Source organism: Crotalus tigris, unplaced genomic scaffold, assembly GCF_016545835.1.
Source record: "Crotalus tigris isolate CLP2741 ecotype Arizona unplaced genomic scaffold, ASM1654583v1 scf7180000017814.3102382, whole genome shotgun sequence".
In the NCBI taxonomy this organism is placed as follows: domain Eukaryota; kingdom Metazoa; phylum Chordata; class Lepidosauria; order Squamata; family Viperidae; genus Crotalus; species Crotalus tigris.
In genome coordinates this window covers 387,242-411,456 of record NW_024096652.1, presented here as the reverse complement: position 1 = coordinate 411,456, position 24,215 = coordinate 387,242, and the positions used below count along the sequence as shown (strand labels likewise).

At 38.8% G+C, this 24,215-nt stretch overlaps 1 protein-coding gene across 7 annotated transcripts in view; it reads left to right on the top strand.

Annotated features, from left to right (window-relative positions):
• LOC120307740 (mitogen-activated protein kinase 10) overlaps positions 1-24,215 on the top strand; it is a 212,232-nt gene that overhangs the window by 122,178 nt on the left and 65,839 nt on the right. For all 7 annotated transcript variants that reach the window (XM_039342825.1, XM_039342824.1, XM_039342829.1 and 4 more), the window contains exon 5: positions 20,513-20,642. In XM_039342825.1, coding sequence (XP_039198759.1) covers positions 20,513-20,642 — 130 coding nt within the window. The remainder of the gene's footprint in view (positions 1-20,512; positions 20,643-24,215) is intronic.

Here is a 24,215-nt window from a genome sequence, read left to right as displayed (position 1 = left end):
TGAAAATTATGTATTGGAATTGAAAAAACGTTGATTTTTTAGATTGGGGTGGGTTTAATAATTAATGGAGTGTTTTAATTTAGTTAAATGATTTTTTGTACAGTAACATAGATGTGATAAGGTATGATAATCAATTGGATGAAATTTGAAGTTTGTGTAATGAATTGAAGTGAATTAAGGTTTAACATTATTTTTTAACTAAGATAGCTATTGTGTAATGGAAGAAGAAATAAATGAGATTGGTGATAAAAGGAGGGATGAGAGAAATTAAGAATACATCTGGAAGGGATACCTGAATTGATAACTTGTTGATTTAAAGTTAAATTTGATTTTGGTAATTGTAAACTGATAAAGTTTTAAAACAGATTTAGTAGTAATAGAAATTTAATTTAGAAATTGAATATTTTAAACGTATTATGTTATTTGAGGGAAATTGTTCTGTTCCAGCCTATTGTTGTCCTTGTTAACTTCACAAGGACAAAACCCCTGCTACTACAATAGGCTGGAGACTTGCAAATAAAAACAAAAACCCCTTTTAATATCATAGCCAAACCTGTCAAATACAGCAAACTTAAGTCCAAAAGAGCATGATGAAAAACAAACAAGAAATCACAAGAGAAGTCATAGATCAAGATTCCAAGATGCGGTTTTCAAATGGTGGCCTTCAGCAGCCAGCACCACCCATGCTTCCTCCCTTTAATTAGCAGTCCTAAGGCGGTGCCTCCCCTTGCCGTTTCTTCTTACTTTGGAGGTGCTTCATTGACCTCTGTTGTCTTACTCTGGCTAATTGACGCCGCCTGCGTGCGTCAATTAACAATTCCATCTGTTGTGATTCTTCCAAGTCTGATTCATGCTCCTCACCCAGCTGAGCTTCATCAGAAACACGACTGGAGGGCCCAGGCTCTGAATCCAACTGTGAGTTCTGTACTTCAGAGTCTCCCTCTGGCTCTGATGGCCCCCCAAATGCCTCCTCCACCTCCTCCTCAGATTCCTCCGACTCATCTGTTGGGAGCACAGGCTGGCACGGAATCACAACAGAAATAGAGAGGAGACAGTGAATGCATTAAGTTGAGTTGTTTATTTATGTTTTTACTTTTGAATGTCTGATTACCTAAACACCATGGTGTGTCCTGAGTACTTTTTCTTAAAAATTAAAAAAACAATAAAATATTTTTTTTTTTAAAAAAAGAAGTCATGGTTTGATATGTGCGGGAGAGCAATTAAGTTTGGTGACCGCTACATGCCCATTGCATGGATCAAAGTGTTATCCTAAATCAGTGATGGCGAACCTTTTAGAGACCGAGTGCCCAAAAACTGACCCCATCCCCACTCCATCCCCTGCCCCGCCCCCACTCCGCCTCCACCCCACTTGCCTGCAGGGCCACTCACCGCCTCTAGGGCCTGCTGCAGATTGCCCAGGCAGCCCAGCAGCGCCATGGCGGCCACGCCCTCTGCCCACGCCCCGCAGCATCAACTGTGCGTGATGGGGTGTGAGGGCAGAGTCTTGTCTACGCTGCCTGGCTGCCATGTCCTTGGCTGCACTGCTCCGCGTGGGCCATGCTCTGGGGTAACTCTCCTCCAGGGGAACTGCTGATGAGGAGGGGGTCGTGGGGGGAGGCAAGGCTTGGGCAACGGCACATGTACCCACAGAGAGGGCTCCGAGTATCGCCTCTGGCAGCCGTGGCATAGGTTTGCCACCACTGTCTCCCTATGCAGTACATACCATTTTTGACATTTCATCTTATATTCACTTTCCTGGTAAGATCATACTGAATTTCCGTCCTAACAATGATTAGGGGGCTGGAGGCTAAAACATACTAAGAATGGTTGCAGGAATTGGATATGTCTAGCCTAATGAAAAGAAAGACTAGGGGTGACAGGATAGCAGTGTTCCAATATTTGAGGGGCTGCCACAAAGAAGAAGGGGTCAACTTAAGCACCTAAAGACAGGATAAGAAGCAATGGATGGAAACTAATCAAGGACAGAACCCACCTTGATCTAAGGCAGTGGTACTCAACCTGTGGGTCGGGGTTGAACGACCATTTCACGGGGGCTGCCAAACAATGCAGTCCGCCATTTTTTTCCCCTTTTCCTTAGCTGTGCTACTCCCTTTTATTCTATTGGCTTTTGAAAGCCAATAGAATAGACTCTCTTGAATAGAGTCTAATTCTATTGGCTTTCAAAAGCCAATAGGAATTGTCCAGGCTGTCTCTGTCCTGCTGAGCCCGCCAAAAGTCGCATTCTGAAAACGGTGCTGCACCCGTTGAGTAGTCCTCGACTTACGACCGGTTGAGAAGTCCTCGACTTACGATCGGTTGGGGGTCGCGGCATTAAAAAGGTTGAGAACCACTGATCCAAGGAGAAATTTCCTGACAGTGAGAACAATTAATCAGTGGAACAGCATGCCTTCAGAAATTGTGGCTGCTCCATCACTGAAGGTTTTTAAGAAGAGCTTGGACAGCCATTTGTCTGACCTGATATAAGGTCTCCTGCTTGTACAGGGAGTTGGACTAGAGGACCTCCACGGTCCCTTCCAACTCTGTTATCTGTTATTCTGTGAACTTGCAGATTAAAAAAAAAACACCAGTTAGAAATAGGCATTTGTGATGAATCAGTAGGAGGAACACACTTCAAATCTACACAGCAGTTGAATTTGATTTGTTTGTTGCTTCCACTACTGTCTCCACTCCTGTGGGGATAGAAACCACCCCCACATCTGTTTAGAAACATATGATAGTGTCTCATAGGACAATATTTTCTAGCAGATGGGTTTAGCTTAGACAGGAACAGTCTTTCTCATTTCCTGCTTTTTCATCCTTTCGGTAGCTGGAGGCTGGGAATTATTCTAACGGAAAGTGGGTGTAAAAGTCATATAAGTAGGTAAAAATAGAATCCTAGACTCATAGAATTATAAAAATTGTAAGTAGCTATTAATGAGAGACCATTGTGGTGGTTAAGGCATCAGGCTAGAGACAAGGAGAACACGAATTCTAGTCCTGGCTTAGGCCCAGGGCTGGCTGGGTGACCTTGAGCCACTCTCACTCTCAGCCCTATGAAGCCGACAGTGGCAAATTATTTCTCAAGTACAGGGGTTCTCAACCTTGGCAACTTTAAGACTTGTGGACTTCAACTCCCAGAATTCCTCAGCCAGCAAAGCTGGTTGAGGAATTCTGGGAGTTGAAGTCCACAAGTCTTAAAGTTGCCAAGGTTGAGAACCCCTGTTCAAGTACCTTGCCAAGAAAATTGCAGGGACCTGTCCAGACAATCTCTAAGAACTGGACATGATTGAACGGGGGGAAAAGTAGCCATTTAGGCCCTCAAGATCAATTCCCTGTTCAGAAACCAAAATTGTCAGCCATTCAAGGTAGACCAGACCAGAATACCAGAGCTATTAATGCTAATACTATTTTATTATAAGATTACAGTGACAGACTCTTGCCAGTATGAATGTGCTTCCTTCTTCCCTTTCATTATCAGTATAGAGCTGAAATACAGTTTCCACTCCAGGATAGCTTGAGATGGAGAGAATTTCTTTTTTTATAGGCTTGGCGAGAAGAGCAAGAAAGACGACTTTGACAGAGATTTGCAGGAAGTATTAGCTACATAAAAGGGGCTGAAACGTTTTTTAAATTCCAGAATAATGAGAGGTAGCTCAGGTAGATTCTTCCGTAATTAACTGGAATATAAGAAAGAGGAGGAGGCATCATCAGGCTTGCAAGATTTGTTATTATAGCCAGCCTCAATAAAAGTAGCTTTAGCTTTCCAGTGGAGTTGATTTTCTTGATCTGGACTACCTAGCAGCCTTGACACTTTATCCACATGTTGTATTAACTGGGGTACCAAGGGATCCTGTTTTCAAGTCATGCAGTATCTTTTGTCTCATCTTCAGCCCAACCCAGAAGCAATTTCCATTGTCTTTAGGGGATTGAAAAGTCAAGAGGGCGACATTTATTTATTTATTTTTCACATTTCTAAACGGGCCTTCTCCCATGCAATCAAAAGCCTTGCCTCTTTTCTATGAGTGTCATAGCCAGGGAAATGGGCCAATAATAGAAATAATGTCAATAATGTAAAACTTTACACATCAACAGAAGCGCACAGCCCATGAAGCACACAACTGATTTGATCTGATGTTTCCCGTGCTTCATTAAAAGTAATCTCAGAGTGGGTTTGACTTGCCTTTTTATTTTTCTCCTTTATGCATCCCAAGTGGTCTGCAGGGCTTATTTATTTTACCACCAAGCCCTATTCAAACCATATGAAAAATAGGTTTAATGCTTTTAAAGTTTTGCTTTCACATCAACTCTGTTCACGTGACAGAATTGACTGGATCATGAGGAAAGGTAATAGGTTGTGCAAGCAAATGGCCCGTTGTAATCCAGGCAGTCCTGGATTATGTTGGTTAATCATGACATATGAACTACACGAGCAGCTATATGGCCCTTATCCAGTAATGCGATTCAGCTGGTTCACACTACTTCGGCAGAACTGGTAGCTAATTTTTTGTTGCTCGGGCCCAGAATGGACTTCCGGAAGCAGCATCCATACAGAGAACCGGTTGTTCACACATTTGAATCCCACCACTGCCCTTATCTCCTGATATGAAGACAACAACCTAGAGATTCACTACACCACTGTTGTCATTTTGTGGTGTTTGATTTCTGTGGCCTTAAGTGAGGTGTTTTTTTATTTTTATTTTAAGAAAAAGGCAAAAATGGATTTGTTGTTGTTTAGTTGCCAAGTCGTGTCCTACTCTTTGCTACTCCTTGGACCATAGCATACCAGGCCCCACCATCCTCCACTGTTTGCCCAAATTCATGTTCATTGTGTTAATGACACTATCTAACCATCTCATCCTCTGCCGTCCCCTTCTCCTTTCGCCTTCCATTTTTCCCAACATCAGGGTGTTTTCCAATGAGTCCTCACAGAACAAATGGAATAAGGTAAATTGCCCTTTATGAAATAATTTGGTTTTTCATTCTGAGGGCAGAAAAAAACGGAAGTAATAAAGCAAAATGTCAGAGTTTTTGTATTGCCTAGGAAGTTTAAAAAAATGATTGACATACAATTGATCAACATTGCATGTCTGTGCTGCCAAGATATGACTATGAGCTAAATGATGGGGAGAAGGGATGTCTGGACCCTTTATGTGTTTGTGTAATTTGCTTTCTAGAGAGAATCCTGAAAGCTTATTGTGTCATACTAAGTTAGCAGGGCTCAGGCAGACAAGATCACTATGGAGAATAAGGTAGCCTGGATGAATGGAATCTAACCAATTCATATCCAACCACCAATTATGTTATCTCTTTCCTTCACCATTAATGCAGCTACCAGTTGCAGTAATCATCCCTTAAAATCTAAAGAGAAAAGTAGTACTTTAGGCCAGACTAAAAAAAAAAAAAAATGCTGTTTTTATAGAAGCATCATGAAGTCTGATCTTTTTTGTGCCAAACGTCCAATGATAAACATTGAACCAACATAACACATTTTATTTTCTCAAGCCTAGCAAGGAAAGACGCTTAATCTCTGTCAAATAGTCTTGGCAATTTAGTCTCAATCCATTTTTTAGCTTGCAAAGCAAAAGCAGACCAAATGAGACTGGGAATTTCTGGCCAAGTATGCTTGCTGTACAAAACTTTCTCCTTAAATGTTTGCTGTTAAAAAAATTATATGGTAGAAGGAGTCAAGTGGTTAAAGCCAGTGGTTGTTCACTCTTTAGTCCTTGCTAAGTTCAAAATTTATAATCCATCACTTCTGACAGAGCAATATGAAAAAGCAGCTTCATTCAAAAAGAAATATATTTTTGGGTTTCCATGACATTGATTTCTATGCAGTTTCTGTATCAAGGGAGAATGAACAGCTGTATCTCTATCCTCTCCTAGCCTTCCTTCCTTCCTTCCTTCCTTCCTTCCTTCCTTCCTTCCTTCCTTCCTTCCTTCCTTCCTTCCTTCCTTCCTTCCTCCCTCCCTCCCTCCCTCCCTCCCTCCCTCTTTCATTGGAACTTGATCAAATTCAGTGTTGTTTAGAATGTCATTACCCATTGGATGTTCACTGTGAACTGATGAAGCTTCTTGGATGAGAAGCAAAATATCTTCTTCCTCAAGGAAAAAAAAACATAATCCAGTTGTCTTTGAGATACCTTTGAGACAACCATGACCTGGATAACTGAGAATCTCCATAGATGCTTCAGAGAGACAGGAGAGGAAAAAAAAAACATCCAAAAAAATCTACTTAATCTTATTTTTTTTCCTGAGTGCAACAGTAAAAGGTTGGTTGTACATAAATAATATAGAAGCCCCGTGTTGCATCTCTTTGAACAGTCCACAGAAATGCAGTTTATAACAGATAGAAGAAGGAACTGTCACATCACCTGATGTGAAGGTAGATTGAAGAAAGAGGTCTTCCGCAAATTGTTTCTTCTCACTGGCTATGGAATCATTTTTCCATTGAGCAGCTCTATAGATTCAATTAATCAATCAATTCTGGGATTACATGGATGGTACTAGATTGGGAGAGAGTACAGTATAAATTGGAAACCCAATCATTTAGTTTGGTACCCTTGCATAAATTAAATTTTCCATTTTCCTTGATCCCCTAGTACTCTCACACTCTACTGAGTTCTTTATGATCCACCTGCAAACCACTTTAGGATAATTTTATGAAATTGTCTGTGCTTCTGCTGGTCAAATAAGCTTTATTCACTATTTAGTCCTTGATTTGCTGCTATATAGGGGAGAGCAATAGTTTATCAACACTTAGCACCTGAAAGGTAGGTTATTTATTCACTCTTTACTCTAAAAAAGTAGAATAGATTAATAATATAAATCATAATTACCATTTTGAAAACGATAACTATATTATCTGCATTCTTGTGCATCAATTAGCAGAAGAAGACTTGATTTAAATCACTTGTCTTTTGGGGACAATGCATTTTTCCCTTGTGTGGAATACTTAACTAGCTACTTTGATTCAGTCTTGCATTCCCCTCATGATTCTATATCCAGTAAATACTTATTTTATTTCATTATATTTACATTACACAAGGACTATGTCAAGTAGTCTGTGACATAATAACTCTGCATACCAACGGTCCATTGATCCTATTTAATGAGCAATATTTACATAAGGTTCACATAATATATTTTGTCAAATATCCTATGTTGCTGGAGTGGAACTGTAGAAGCTATAACTCAGTGGTGGTGAACCTATGGCACGGGTGCCAGAGGCGGCACTCAGAGCCCTCTCTGTGGGCACGCGCGCTGTCGCCCCAGTCCTAGGCGTTCAGCTGTGTTTTATAAAACCTTTTCACTTTAGTCCTCCGCCACTGTGTACAAAAAAAAAAGGTTCAATCAATTTCAACTTCTTGCGGGGAAAAAAAGATCGTGCAAAGTTGGAATTGATTGATTGAACTTTTTAGTCCCACCCAATCTGCCGTTTCCACCACAGCCACGCCCACCCAATAGCCACACCCACTCAATGGGCCACACCCACCCAGCACTTGACGATGCATAAGTGGGTTTTGAGTTGCAGTTTGGGCACTCGGTCTCTAAAAAGTTCGCCATCACTGCTATAACTTCTTTCATTTCATTTGCAATTCATTTTGAAATTTCCAAGATCTGTACATACAATATAGCAAACTAACTTCCATTGACAATTTCAATAATAGTTTTTGTACTCATTCACTAATGAGTGATGCAAAGGCTTATCTTCAAGGACTCGTTTCTGTTCGACAAGCACCAGGCAGCTTGAAGTTGCCATTTAAATGCCTAACAAAGCATGGATCTATTCTAATACAGTTTTGGAGCATTACAGGAAATTAAAATCCTGGCCTTTGGGACCTCATGGAGTGGGATGGGGGACATCAAAGAAACCAGACTGTTAAAAGTACAACGTAGTTCTTCAAATCTGCAGTTGACCTTGTTCCTGTGTTAAACAGTGTAATAATACCCTTTTCAAAATCCTGGCTTAGAAAGCCTAAGTCTTTTTTTTTTCTACCAGAGATAAAGCTAGAAGCAATTATTTTAGACCGTAACAGCATTTTTTCTTCTGATTTACTACTATTAAAGAACTAATGTACTGATCAGAATAGGAAAACAGGCTAGGGAGTAGGCTTTTTTACTTGATAGAAATAATAATAAAAAAAGAAACATGCAGGAGCCAGCAAAGAACGGAACCCATGAATATACAGTATACTATTGGTGCTTTGCTGCTAATAGGATAACATTAATTTATTCATCCACTGACATTCTTTAGTATTAGGCTGATATTGCTAGTCAGTTTGAAGAATGGTTATAAATATCATTTCACTTTACATTGAAAAAATGACAGATTTTATTCACTACAGTTGGACAATTTTCATTCCATATGAACGTTTATCGCAGTGGTCCCCAATATTTGCACTTGGTAGCCCGGTTGGATGGGGAGAGGGACACCGGGCTGCATGAGTGGCTGACTGGCACACATGTGCATATGCGCACAGCTTGACTTGTATGAATGACGGGCTGCTGCGCACACACATGTTGAGCTGTGTGCACGCATGCTGGCTTGACGCTTGTGCAAGTTGAGTTTCGTGTATACATGCCAGTCTACTGCTATGCACCCCGGTTCCGAATAGGCCATGGCTTCATAGTGGGCTGCGGCCCAGGGGTTGGGAACCCCTGGTTTATAGCATAGAAGCCAAGATCCTCTTTTGCAAAGCAGCTGGGAGTTGGAGAAAGCAAGCATCATTGGCAAAAAGAGTTAAGCTACAATTTTTACAGATTCAATACCTGTGAATTCAAGCCATAATGGCCTTGTCCAGACATGATACTATATCATTTTGGAGGGCTTGCATATCATGCTAAGCAAGAAGATACATTACTATATCACAAGACCATATTATATCTAAACTATGACCTTGGGTTAGCATGTCAAGGAGCAGATTTTCAGCTTACCTCATTAAGGCTTCATAATTTAATACAGAAATCAATTAAAAACAGGTTAAATAAAATATCGAATGCCTGAGGCATTCCTGACACCATCTCAGTGCATAAAAGCAAGTGTAATAGTATAAAAAGTAAACATATAAAAATTGGAACGGTTGTAGCACAGAGAAAATCTAAAGCAGCCTTTTTTTGATACAAGAGAAAATTGTAATTCAAGCACTGAAATATAAATTATTACTGGGCTCCTTTCAAGCTTAAGAGTTGTGTAGCAATAAAATGGAAAGATTGGCATGGTGATTATTCGACAAATCCTTCCATCCTTTTTATAAAACCCTTGATGATGCTATTGAGAAAAGCAGGCACATACTGTGTATTTATGTTCTTTTATGTTTCAGACATCTTTTGTTGCAATACAAAGATACTCTGTGAAATGTAGAATTCAGAAAAATCTTTTTGGTGGCATTATTTCCTGTCTTTTTATCTAGTTTTGTCCAATGAAAATGGGTGGTGGAAGTCACAGTTCAGTAATACCTACGGCAAAACTACTTTTTTTATGTCAAAGTAGCACAAAACTTTTTAACTCAGTTTCAATTTTTCCCCCAGTGTATTTGTATGAATAAATTGTGGCTGAGATAATGCAAATAAAAATTTTCTGTCAAGGATGCCTTCGGAGCTTGGGATCTTTTTCAATCAGCTTGAATTTTGCCTAGTTTTTTACTAATTCCGATATATAATTTAGGATATATCTGTCAAAAGGTGTTATTAAATGTATACCAGATGCTAAAGCCAAATGCTTAATCCTTATGAAAAAAAAAAACTTTCTGTATTCTACAGTCATAATTGGTTTGCAACAGCAATAATTTCCATGTCATGTATATACCCAGAGCCAAATGTGATGCTTATGCAAAGCTCATCATCTGCATTAAATTATTCTTTGAGAGAATTTACTCCAAAAGTAAAAAAAAAAAAAAAAAAAAGTCCAAGGAATAATTGTTCCTGATTTCATTAAGTGATACCTAGAGATATTTTTAATAATTTTTTTAGGTAGGTAAAAGGGTGAATTTTAGAAATGCAATTGTAACACACACTTAGCATTTCAGTCCCTTCCCCCACTTCCCCCCCTCTCTTTCTTTCTAGGGAGAAGTAGGCAATGGAAGCAAATGCAGTTTATTGTCCCCATGTTTGAAGATAATGTTATATTATCATTCCCATCCTATTGCATAGTGATGGCTGCCGAAATGATATCACTTGGTCTATTTTCAAGCTGCAGGAGTGACCCTGTAATCTTTGCAAACTACCAAAAATAAGCAAACAAATAAATAGTGTCAGAGATGGGTTCATTTAATCCAAGAAGCAGCTGCAGCTATATTCCAGCCAGTAGGGTGGTTTGATTGGAAATCCTGATCCAACTAGTGTCAAGGGATTGGAACAAAGTATGTGCTGGCTCGAAGTGCGGATATCCACTGGAGCTGGGAGTTATGCCATACAAAAACCTATCTGGTTATTAGTCTGTTCTATTTGAATACTGTGTTCTGTGAATTAAGAAAAACAGATACAAAAGAAAGATTTATTGCATTTCTCCATATTTATTTGCTTATGGAATGTTCCTTATCACTCACTATGCATGTGCATTTAGTAAAGGAGAAGTATTTGTAGCTCAGGGTTGAAACGAGGGGTCCTTGTTCCTCTCTGAGCTTGGCTGTTTTCTTGTAGACATTTCATCATCTAGGTAACATCATCAATGCTAGTGCTAGGAAATGAAACATCTGCAAGAAAACAACCAAGCTCAGAGAACATCAAAGACCCCTCATATGCACATCTTTTTTCCTAATAGTTTCTATTGAGGGAATCATCTTCAGAATGAATTGCTTTAAAGGGGCCTCACAATTCCTTCTACTGTTCCCTCTTTCTCAGTGTAGTGAGTGATGGTGGGGTTTTTTTTTTTTTTTGCTTACTTTACCACCTGCACCTTCTTTCCTTGGGTCAAGTTGACTCCTCTTGTTTGGGGCAGTCCCTCAGAAATTGGAACACTGCTATCATGTCACCCCCAGTCCTTCTTTTCACTAGACTAGAAAACCCAGTTGCTAGAAATATTAGCAATGGGACCTATATAAGTCTGACATGTTAGAAACGTGGTTTTTAGTGCATGGACTAAGCATCTCATGATCCACTAACTGCATGGGGTGATGTAGATAATTATAGAAATATTCTGTGTTCCCTTCTTTGTCTCTCACTCAGGCTGAGATTGCTATCTTAGGTAACTTCCTTCTTTTCATCCCAGGAACACATTTGTAGAGTATAGAACAGAGGTAGGCAATCCAAAATACTCAAAGAGCCACTTGGACCCATTTCTCACTGAAAACAAAATACTGGGTGCTGCAAAACCCTTTTGATATCTAAAATGAAGATAACACTGCATATATCCTTTTTTAAACCATGTATATATGTATGTATGTATGTATGTATGTATGTTTGTGTGTGTGTGTATATATATAAAATAAAGGTTAAAAAAAGGATATATGCAATGTTATTTTCATTTTAGATGTCAAAAGGCTCTCTCCCTCTCTCTGTCTCTTTCCTCTCTCTTTCCTTTCTCTTTCCTCTCTCCCTCCCTCTTTCCTCTCTCTCTTTCCTCTCCCTCTCTCTCTTTCCTCTCCTCCCTCTCCCCCCTCTCTCTCCTCTCCCTCTCTTTCTCCCTCTTTTTCTCTCTCTCCTCTCCCCTCCCCCTTCTCTCTCCCTCTCTCCGATCTTCTGCTCACCTGACAAGCTGGCTTCAAGCTGTTCTCCAACAAGCTCAGTGGTAGGCAACCTCGGCTCTTTTATGACTCATGGACTTCAACTCCCAGAATTCCTGAGTCAGCACAGCTGGGCTAGCTAGCTCTCTCCTGCCCTTCCTGCTTCCTGCCCAGTAAGCTTCTCAGCTCATGGAAGCCACTCTCTTTTTTACACACACACACACACACACACAGAGAGAGAAAGAGAGAGAGAGAGAGAGAGAGAGAGAGAGAGAGAGAGAGAGAGAGAGAGAAGGGAAGCGCAATTGCCTCTCTCTCTCTCTCTGCAAATGGCAGAGGAGGCTGGGAGCCGCAGGGGAAGGCTCAAAGAGCCACATGCGGCTCCAGAGCCACAGGTTGCCAACCTGTGGTATAGATAGAGTGAAATAAACTTGGAGTACTTTTGAACTCAGTCCTGGTTCTTGATTTTTTTTCCATCTGATAATTATTCTGTACACTTGTATATAGATTTAAGAAGAGTTTGGTGAAAAAAGTATATTTAATTTTCTTGTGATATATATATTACACATAACAAAAGGAATTTGGGGGAATTAAGATATGAAATCCATCTTCTAAGGTAGTTTAAGATATGAAATCCATCTTCTAAGGTAGTTGCCCACTATTTGATCTTTTTATTAAATATAATTCATTTAAAATCTGTTTCTGCAAAATCCAAGAGGTCCACAAAACATTTTTCATTGATCATTCTAATGAATAAATCAACTAAAACTGCATCCCTAAAGGAAATATCACAAGAATGTTCTCTCCGGACAAAATATCTGAGGTCTTTAAGTTTAAACCTTGAAAAAAACCTTTGAATGTTGGCAGTACTCCTTAATAGAATTTCACAATTCTACACTTTTGATAATTTGGATACCTGAATACAATAACAAAATACATGGTTGTGAAGAATGCAGATGCATTTAAACACCTTTTTTTCTCAGTAAGCTATACAGAAGCAATGTCTGGGACGAGATTATGTCTCTGCTGTCACAGATCCTAGACCTAGAGAGAAAATTGGTTGGTTGGTTTCATATATCTACATACTGATCTTTCTCTAAGGAACTCATTGCAATTTAAATTGCTCCCAGAGGCCTTTCATCAAATGAATAGCTGTCTTATCTTCAATAGTTGAAGCTTATCATGTCCCTACAGACCTTTCCTTGGTCCTACAACCTTGATTTTGAAGCCAAAGGTTTTGTCTAATATTTTAAAATAAGAGGGGTCTTCATCCTGAGATGAAGAAAAACCTTTGTCCGGACTCTTATTAGTGCTGGTGAGGTTTAAAATTATTGCATGTTTGAAATTAAAATAGAAAAATAAAGGGGAAGTTAGGTTACCACCGCTTTAAGAATTAAGCCAAAATACCATTTTTAGTATGTACTGACAACTTAGAAATTATCAATCATTTAAGAATTCTCTAATGTTAAGTAATTATAACAGCTAAACAAGTAAGATTTTTTTTTCCTCTTTGTGCTCCCCTTTTAATTTTAAGCATTCTTTTTCAAGTTTTCCTCTTAAGATTTTGAGCCAAGTCTCATATCTGGAGGACTTCAAGTTGAAGAAGGCAAATTTATATTTTCTCTCTCTGGTTTTCTCTCTCACCTCACCTCTCTGAAGTATGTCCTTGCTTATGTCACATTATTCATATTTAAATTTGGCAAATTTATGGAGTGCTTTTGCTTTAGGCCGTTTGATTTTCGTTGCCATGCTAAAGTGGATATTCTCTGAGGTAACGTTCATCTCAAACATAGTCTTATGCCTGTACATGTGAAATTTCTTTGTGAAATTTCTTTCCCTTGAAAGGGCACAACCTTGTCCCCTTCAATATTATCCAGGAAGACAAGCAAAACAGAAATTCACCTCACGGGATTCTTGTTGAGGTGCAAATAGGAGGAGAAAGAAATATAGGTAGTCCTCGACTTACAGCAATTCATTTAGTGACCATTTGAAGTTACAACGGCACTGAAAAAAGTGACTGTTTTTCACACTTACGACCCTTGCAGCATCCCCATGGTCACATGACCAAAATTCAGACCCTTGGCAACTGGCTCATATTTGTGACGGTTGCAGTGTCCTAGGGTCATGTGATCACCTTTTACGGCCTTCTGATAAGCAAAGTCAATGAGGAAACCAGATTCATTTAACAACCGTGTTATTAACAAGTGCAGTGATTCACTTAATAACTGTGGCAAGAAAGATCATAAATGGGGCAAAATTCACCAAACAACTGTCTCACTTAAAAACAGAAATGTTGAGCTCAATTGTGGTCGTAGGTAAAGGACCATCTGTATTAGGTATGTTAGCTACCTCGAACTATTTATCAAAATAATAAAGGCAGGAAATACATAGATAAATCTTCTCATCTGGGCTAGATTGCAAATTATGTACTGTATGTGTTTCACTTTGAGAGCGGGCAACTAAATTTCATTTTTGATTTGTGCCGTTGTGCCCACAGTAAAAAAAACGACAATAAAGGTTATCTTATCTTATCTTATCTTATCTTATCTTATCTTATCTTATCTTATCTTATCTTATCTGTTTGTCTCTCAAAGTATTTATTTTGATTCCTGCAACATTTGTTTCGTAAAACAATCATAACTCAGATGATTTATTTCCTGCCAGTTGAAATCAGTTCTTTGCAGGTCATTAAAGACAACTAATATCCAGACTGAGACAGCACTGATTCACACATCATGCTGAGCTTCAGTTTAACTATAATATATTGAATGAATAAAGTTAACATGGTTTGCACAATTCATAAACCATGATCATACAACTTTAAGCACAATCTAATAAATTTATTATAATTAAATATAATGTATGAATGATATGACTTAGATATGTGCATACCTAATATGATGATACAATACTCTTGTTCATAGTTCATTTGTTTTGGCTTTAGCAATTTATGTGTTTAGTTAAAAGCAATATTTCTCCCAATTAAACTGGGCCATTAAAATTGATTTTTACTGTTTTGTGTTTATTTTAATACACTCTGCCACAACTGATTGATGTTAAATCAGTATTTTTAATTGTACATATTGAAGTTAAGTTATAGCTTTTGTGATAAAACTATAACTGACTTAGAATACTTGTATTGTTTTTAAAAAAATACAACAGCTATACGTATAGTAAGATAAAGATATGGTTTAAGCAAGAAGTTTAACTATAAATCCTTCCAGAAATATGACCACATTTTTTAATCCACAAGCTATGTTTTCAAATGTGTTTTGTAAATATTGTACTTGTTGTCCCCTAGAAACAGGCCAGGTTAGGAAGTAGGAGTTGTTAGGAGTTTTCAAATATAATTTATTGCAGTCAGAGTATTTTATCAAAACCCTGGAAGCCTGATAAAGCCTCTGTGTATTTCAACTTACACAGGGAGGGAGAGTTATTTTGAGTGTATTTCTTACCTTCTTTATTTTTTTGCAGTAATTTGTTCTTTAATGGCTCAACACTGCCTTTACTCCTTCTCTGCATTTCTCTGCTGGTATGGCAAGTAAGATTACAATGATTCCAGACCAGCATATCTTAATTTGGGCAGCTTTACTCTCTGTGGCCTTCAAATCCCAGAATTCCCCAGCCAGAATGCTGGCTGGGGAATTTTGGGAGTTGAGTTCCACACATCATAAAGCTGTCAAGGTTGAGGTTCTACATCAGACATGTCAAACTCCCAATGTCGCACAACATATCGGGACTGTTTTGCCATTGCCGGCAAAGGGGTGGGAGCGGCTTCTGCGTGACGCATTCGGCCCGTGGGCCGGCAGTTTGACACCCCTGTTCTACATGGTCAGGAAGTAACAAATGCAAGCCGGCTTCTCTTTTTCCCCATTTTTAAAAATCTTCATCTGTTTGATGTTCTGTAATTCTGGATTGGTAAACCTAGCTTTGCCTTCTCAAGAGGAAGTTCCACTGAATTCAGATATGTATTGGATTCTATCTAAATTACGGCCAGGCTAACTGTGATTTTTTTTGTGGACAAGTCCTTTTTATAGTTAGCTTCACAAAGCTTTTTATACTTCCTGTACAGGCAATCCTCGACTTACAACCACAATTAGGACAGGAATTTCCATTACTAAGCTAGACAGTTGTTAAGTGAGTTGTGACTAATTTTACAACCTTTTTGCTATGGTTGTTAAATGCATCACTGCACTTAAGTGAATCAAAGGGCCGTTAAGCAAATTCAGCTTCCTCCATTGACTTTGCTTGTTGGAAACTGACTGGAAAGGTCGCAAATGGTGACCACGTGACTCCAGGATTCTGCATCTGTCGTAAATACATGCTGGTTCCCCAGCACCCAGATTTTAGTCATGTAACCATGGGGATGCTGCAATGGTGGTAAATGTGAGGACTAGTCATAAATCACTTTTTTCAGTTCCATTGTAACTTTGAATGGCTGCCTTCATGAATTTATCTTCTGAATTTTGGTATTAAAAATATTTGCTAAATTAGACTATCAACACAATCTAACAGATGGTCTGAAGAGGAAAGAATCAGACAAAAAAATAATCTCTAAAATTAAGGCATGTTTATGTGCATTTCTATCTGAATGCTAGGAGGGAGAATAAGTTGCCAGCAGGAGATGCCAGTTTTCATTATGGGTCCCTACTGATTTTCTATTGCCATTGTCATTTGATTTCTGATACTTGCTTTAAGACATGTCGTTACACAGCAGGCATCTGAGGGTGTTGGGCAGAAGATTTCCCTGATAGCTTTCACACCAACTGCAGCAGAACCAACATAAATCAGCGAGAAAGAGTCAAGAGGTCGAAAAAGAAGTAATGCTAGCAGCCAAAAGTGAGCTGTGCAGGAACACTCCAGTCTTAAGTCTGTCAGTGGTTTACCTACTTGCAGCCGAGTGCTTTTCGATTGCTTAAATTTACTTTCTTGTTTTATAGTGTATGTGAATATGTTTGTGTGGGGAGGAAGAGGTCATGTTCATGACAGAGCACTGGCTCTGAAGCCAGAAAGTTGATGGTCCCCTAGCATTTCCAGTGAAAAGAAACAGTAGCAAATTGTGGTGGAACATAGCACAGTCCTACCTCGACATTCGATTGCTTAAAACCCATCGAATTCGGTATTTGACAGGTTTTGAAGCAGAAATCTTATCCCAGCACTCAACTTTCTTCTGGTAGTGGACACACAAGGAAGAACTTGCTGATGTCAGCTGTTTGTGCCACTCTATTTCTTCTGGCCAAATATCATGTGGTTTTCACGGTACCTGTTGGTTTTAATATTTGTCACATCTTCCAGAACAAATTACCAATGAGTACTGAGGTACCACTGTTATCCATCTATCTATCTATCCATCCATCCATCCATCCATCCATCCATCCATCCATCCATCCATCCATCTATCTATCTATCTATCTATCTATCTATCTATCTATCATACTTCTTAACCACCCAAAGAGGCAAATCAGCTTGGAAACTTGGTGTGCAGGAAGAGAGACAAGGCAGACCTTCCCTAGCCTTTCACAGGTATATCTAATAGCTATGCAGATTTGTGCTTTAGCCTGGCAAGATTCCTGTATATAAGTGAGCAGCAATAAAGAAAATAATTTGCTGAAGTAACTCTTCCTGTCATTCTTTAGCCTGACTTCCTTGAGCCTGACATAGATAACGCAAAGACTTTTGTCTTTAATTCTGGCAAAAGAAACAAAACTAGCCTAAGCTAATATAAGGCAGTATTTTCTGTCAGTAAATTACTAGAAGATAAGCTGTTGGGGGGATTGGAGAATAAGACTTGTAGCACCCTGTTTCCTATGCATTAGGTTAATAAATAGGGTGCTTCTATGTAAGAATGAACCCCATGGAATTGTTACTACTGAAACTATTTTGACCTTGAAAATATATTTGACACAGAAAGAAGAACTTGATTCTTTGCTTATTGATGGCATATATTTTTCTTTTAGCTTTTCCTGCTTTAAAAAAATGTGGCCATGAGGATGAACAAATAAAATCTTTGCTCCATTGCTGAATTAATAAGTTTTTTTTTCATTACAACTGGAAATGAATGGCAGGTGGAGAGATGTGCTACAGCTATATTACATTTGATTTATGTAAGCTCAGAGCACTGTATTATGCATCTTTAAGTGATATCTATCTGGGAACATGGCTGCAACCTTTGCTTGAAATTATGATGTTCTCCATGATTGAAATATTCAATTTGATAGAAAAGGTCAGAGAATCCAGTCTGCCTATGCTGCTTGTTGTTGATCTGCAGTTCCCAGCCTTTGGCATAGCTGCTTTTGATTGAAACAAGCTGATATGAGGAGAGGGCCATGTGGAGGGTCTTGTTTACCCTTATTTCTTGTGCGTCAGATGCAACATTCATGAAGAATGTTAGCCACACATTAACAGAACAAGCGAGCCAATAAGTGCTAGACTCTCTAGAGGCTTTTTCTTTCCCTGCCAAATTATTGAACCTTTATATTGTCACAGTTCTAAGGAGACTAAAGGGAATTCTGGAAAAATGAGCCTCTCCTTTTCCAAGGAGAAAAGAAAAGCTTGAATATCTCCTGTGAGAATTGAGGTTAAAAGTCGCTAACAATAGCAGATTATTGTGCTGCTGAAATGTATGGTGATTATACCTCTGAAATATAGATTAAAGTGTCTACCAGTCTACTATCTTACAAGCTGGGGATGGAGACATAAGTTTCTTACAGTCTCTCTTTCTGAATGGCACTTCCCTTTAATAAATAGAACTGGGAATTCTTATTTCTCTCTCGCTCTCCCCCATAAATAAATTATTAAACATAGATGATATGCTTTTTTCAACATTATATCTTCTGTGAAAAGGTAAGAAATAAATCAACCAGCTGTAATTTTCTAGTTAAGTAAATCTTTCTAGATAAATAAGTCTTTATCCTCATTCTGTTATTATTATTTGGTGATGGTGGAGGGTCAATGTTCTGAAATTACTACTGTATAGACCCAGCATTCCATTTTTTAAACATGAAATTTCAGGTTTATCCATGCATTTCCTGAAACTATGCAAAAGAAGTCTAACCCAGTGATACTATTATTAGATGAAATTAGAAATAACATCAAAGGAAGAGGCATTTTAGTTTTGGTTATTAGTTTTATAATAGTACCCTAATCGTATTAATTAGTAGATTAAGAGTATTATTAATATTAATAAGAGTAGCCTCTAGGCGAGTGAACTGCAAACAAGTCAAATAAATAAGACATTTTCTAAAAAAATATGTTTATTTCTTGGTCCCTCTTAGAAGTCTCTTTATAAATTGCACTGAAACAGTATTGCTGTTAGGAATGCTCAGCAGCCTTTCCTGATCTATTGCCCACTAATTTTATCAGACTTCAATTCCCAGAATAAAAGAATGAATTCCTTTTATAGGTTGGGAGGAGTGAGTAGAGAAAGATTATATTCTTTATTCCAAGAATGAATCCAGTTCAGATCAGAGTTTGGCCAAGCACACAATTCATTGTAGATTAATATAGATGAGAATATGGGTCAGTGAGACTATATACATTATAAATTAAATTACATTGGAATAAATTAAATTCAATTAATGGAAAGGATAAATAATTACCAAGCATGCAGGTAGTCCTCATTTAGTGATTGCCTTGGACAGTGTCTGTTCACAGTTATGACAGTGATGAAAAAGTAACTTATGTCCTTCACAACCTCTGTCAATCAATGTACATCTCTCCAAACACTATAAATACAAACATCAATTCTCTTTTTTGTAATCATCCCACTGCCAAGGTAAGCATTCAAAAAGGCAGGCAAGTACCTAGCTTCCTCTTTAGCTGAGTTTCAGAAATCTGACTTGCTGTTTGGACTCACCTAGTTCTTTCAAGTTTCAGACTTCTGATGCAGTAAAATAAATGATAGCTGAAATAAAAGTGTATGCATGGTGTGGGTCATATGGTTTTTCGCTTATTATTATTAGCATATGGCATTGTTACATTAGCCAGGAGACTACAGTGCTATTGTAGAGTAGTAGTTTGGCTGTCTGTTTACCAGCTCTGTCAGAGAAGCTTGACAGAAGCTTGTGTGCTTCTCAAGATGTCCCACAAGAGGGTGAGCTAGATTCTCACAGAACAGGGGTAGCCTGGCTGAGGAATTCTGGGAGTTGAAGTCCACGAGTCATAAAAGAGCCAAGGTTGCCTACCCCTGCACCAGAAAGAAAGATGACTGGCTCTTCATGCAGTGTCATCCAAGGCCCCTTTCTTTCCCTCAGAGCCGCCTCACAAATGGGAGTTGCAACCAGGAAGGTTCAGAGCCAGCAGGAATCTGACTGGCTGCATAAAACACCAACTCATCTCTCCACTGAAGTGGTATCTATTTATCTACTTGCACATAACATGCTTTCAAACTGCTAGGTGGGCAGAAGCTGAGGTGAGTGATGGGAGCTCACCCTGCCACAGAGTGCTAGGACTCGAAGCACTGGAGCAAACTGAACTTAATGTGCTGGAGATAGTTTTTGCTCCAGTGGTTCGAGTCCTAGCACTGTGTGGGCAGGGTGAGTTCCCATCACTCGCTATAGCTTCTGCCCACCTAGCACCTCTTTTCACTTAGCTTGGCTTAACAACTGAGTTGCCAGTCTCAATTGTAGTCACTAGGTGTATTTTTCTAAGCTGTATTGATGCATATTTATTCAAACAAATTGGGATAAGTCTTGGAAGGAAAGTAGAACTATTGAAGAAATGCAAAATTCTATTTCTTTTCTTTTGAAAAAAAACATTGGAAGTGAATAAAACTCAGGCAATGATATTTGAATGGGAATGCTACAAATTAATAGGTTCTTCTATTGTCATTTTCTTTTCCTTTTATATTTTAGTGCTGCGTATGATGCTGTACTGGACAGAAATGTGGCTATCAAGAAGCTCAGCAGGCCATTTCAAAATCAGACACATGCTAAGCGGGCATATAGGGAGCTAGTTCTTATGAAGTGTGTGAATCACAAAAATGTAAGTATTCCTTTGCTGAAAGGACTCGGAAGCCTGTATAGTTCACATTGCTAAGTGAAAAAGATTATGCTAACATGTTGCTGCAAAGTTGACTGTATAACCTTCATTATTTTAAATGCAAAATCCGATAGGGCGTGTGTGCCAGCAAATGGCAATTTTTAAAAAATATTCTGTTAACAAACACGTAGATTTGGATAGAATGCTGAAATGCAGATGTGATCACAGATGCTTTATTCCCTTCCCAAAGCAGATGTCTGGGAAAGGGCACCACACAAACATACTTTATTTGTGGCAAGAAGAAAATGTATTATAGTACAGCCATGGAGCAGCACATTCGATTATGCTTTCCTTATGGAGATTCTTTCCCCTTTAAAGTTAATGGAAGTTCTCTAGAGAAGAGTGAAAAACGTATGTTGATTCCTGGTGATTGCCTGAATTAGTCCCTGCAGTTTTCTGGGCAATGTTTTCGAAAGTGGTTTGCCCTTGCTTTCTTCCTAGGGAGAGCAACTGAATAGAATCAGGATCAATACTAAGGGCAAAAGTTATTCATGAGAAGTAAAACAGCTGTGAGATACATCCTGTCTTCAATTAGGTCGCAAAATATTTGAACCATTCTCCTTAACTCTTTCCTTTACAAAATTCAAAAGCAATGAATGACTCGGGGAACCAGGTATGTCTAGTCTGACAAAGAGAAGGGATAGGGGTGTCTTTCAGTCCTTGAAGGCTGTCATAAAGAAGAGGAAGACAACCTAGTGTCCACACTTCCTGAGGACAGGACAAGAAGTCACAGGTGGAAGATCACTAAAGAGAGATTCAGCTTAGAACTAAGGAGAAATTTTCTGACAGTGGGGACAATTAATCAGGGTATCTTACCTTCGGAAGTTGTGCTCCATCACTAGAGGTTATCAAGAAGAAACTGGACAGTCATTTGTCCGGAATGATATAGGGTCTTCAGCTAGAGCAGGATGTTGGACTAGAAGACCTCCAAGGCCCCTTCTAACCCTATTAATCCATGTTCTAGGTTCTATCAAGCTAGTGTCAAGAAGCAGTTTTAGGGCCCTGCGTAATTGGAAAACCATTTGGAAGAAATGTTTCAAACCCTGTGTACACGTGAACAGAGTACTTATCTACATTAATGTTGGCAAATCCTTTTTTCTTTTTGAGGAAGAATTCATCACATCTTTAAGGCACTCTTCAGTTCATAGAAAAAAGATGTTCCTGTCTTCATAAACTGCAGAGAGATGCTATGCTTGCATAAGGTCCAAAGTTGTTCTTCCAAATTGTTTTTAAAGCATGAATATCCCTAATACTTTTCTGGTTCTTGGGCCATATTGCTATTTTCATTGTGGCAAGGTGTAAAATTACTGGCCCAAGATACAGCATACAGGAAAAAAAACGTATTGAACATCCATCATCCTAAGCAATTGTAAATGTTACCATTCAAAATCCAATTTATCAGATTGAATTCGGATTTTGAAAGTAAACTTTACCTGCCTCAAATATGAAATGTGATTCCTTTCGATTCAGCTTCTGTTCTTCACCTCTTTGACTAGGGAAGTTGCCAGTTAGGACAACCTGCTGTTGGAAGGTCCAAACAGCACTCTGTTCTAGAGCATTCTAGAAAAAGAGGTTTGTCATATGCATTTGTGGCTTTGTGGGTTTTAATCCAAGCGTAGACGACACCGCTTACATTTTTTTCCCTATGTATTAGCATCGAAAAGCAAGTTTTTTTTCATTTCCATTTTGGTATGCAAGCACTGGAATTGAGATTTATTTATAGCTAGATAGGTCAAATTTCTTTCCTCGATATTTCTTCTTTCAACCGGAACTAAAGGTTTAATTCTGGCTAGGCTAAGCATTTTAAAATTTCATACTTTTCTACTCCATAGGCATGCAGCCTACAGTGTTGACTAAATATAAATTCATGGCTGTTTCTGTGTTTAAATTCCCTTCCTTCTTAGGGATAAGTAATGGGCTATCCATACTTGTGGCTTTCTCTCTCTGGCAGAATTTTCTCTCTCTCTCCCACTCCTCACCCCCAAATCCATCTTTCATGGATGTCATTGGTGCAGGATGATTTGTCCATCAATAGCCTTCTTGGTCCACTTCAGATGTCTTGACCTGGGCATCTTGGAGAAATAATTATGTTTCAGCATTCAATGCTCTATATAATTCCTTTTGGTTTTCTAGTCATTATATCTCCTCTATCTCTCATTCCCTTTTTTCTGGACGAGGAATCTTTCTTGAAAACCTTTCGGTTTTTAAGTGCTTTTTTGCTTCAGTAACAGTAACCATAAGAAAGGCTGAGTGCAAAAGAATTGAGGCCTTTGAACTATGGTGCTGGAGAAGACTCCTGCGAGTCCCCTGGACTGCAAGGCAATCAAACCTGTCAGTCCTAGAGGAGATCAACCCTAACTGCTCTTTAGAAGGCCAGATCCTGAAGCTGAAACTCAGATACTTTGGCTCCCTAGTGACAAGGAAGGACTCACTGGAGAAGAGCCTAATGCTGGGAAAGATTGAGGGCAATAGAAGAAGGGGACGACAGAGAATGAGGCGGCTGGATGGAGTCACTGAAGCAGTAGGCGTGAGCTTAAATGGACTCCAGAAGATGGTAGAGGACAGGAAGGCCTGGAGGAACGTCCTCCATGGGGTCGCGATGGGTCGGACACGACTTCACAACTAACAACAACAACAACAACAGGCTGCCAGTCTCCCTATGAGAAAATAAGGCTTATGAAAAATCAGTGAGCATCGTTCAGGGTTCTATCTACCAGCAACAACAGAACAAAACATAACTAACATGTCTAAATTAATACATGACAATATTGTAGCACACTCACACATTATTGAAGAGAAATTCCATTTTCATATGGCCACATTAAAAATATTTGCCAAAGGAGAGAGGGGATCAGTTTTAATGAAACTAAATTTGTCCAGTTTGGAAAATGGCCCATAAACTCTTAGTCCCAAAGCCTAAATCAGGAGCCCTGTAAACAATTAATTGAAAGAATCACAACTAAACATCTGCCCAGTTCAAATAGAAATTAAATACCAGGACAGAAGGAGGAATATATATAATCAGGATATCAAAATTAGCAGTCTTAAGGAAGAAGAACAAAAGTAAAGTAAACATAACTCTGTGGATTTTATTTTCTGAACTGCTGTCAAATTCTCTAGTTTGAGCTTGTGGTGTCATTTAAGTACCTGACTCTCAATTTCACTCTATAGTTGTACAGCCTACTATTAGCACTTTATCAACCTCATCCCCAAATTTAACTTGACAGTGGAAGAAACAAATTGTCACATATCCATAGCATCCAATCTTTAATGTCAGCTGCTAATGATAACTTTTAAGACCTCTCCAACAACAAATTTGGCTGACAGCAAAATTGAAAGATATACCATATTTTCTGGCGTATGACCCGGCGTATAAGACAACCCCCAACTTTGGTGCCAAGTTGCATGCCTAGAAAATCGTCTTATATGCTGGAAAATACAGTACCCCTGCAGATTTAGGCTTTAAATTTACATTTGTTGAGTACATCCTTCAATTTTTCTAAATACATCCTACCT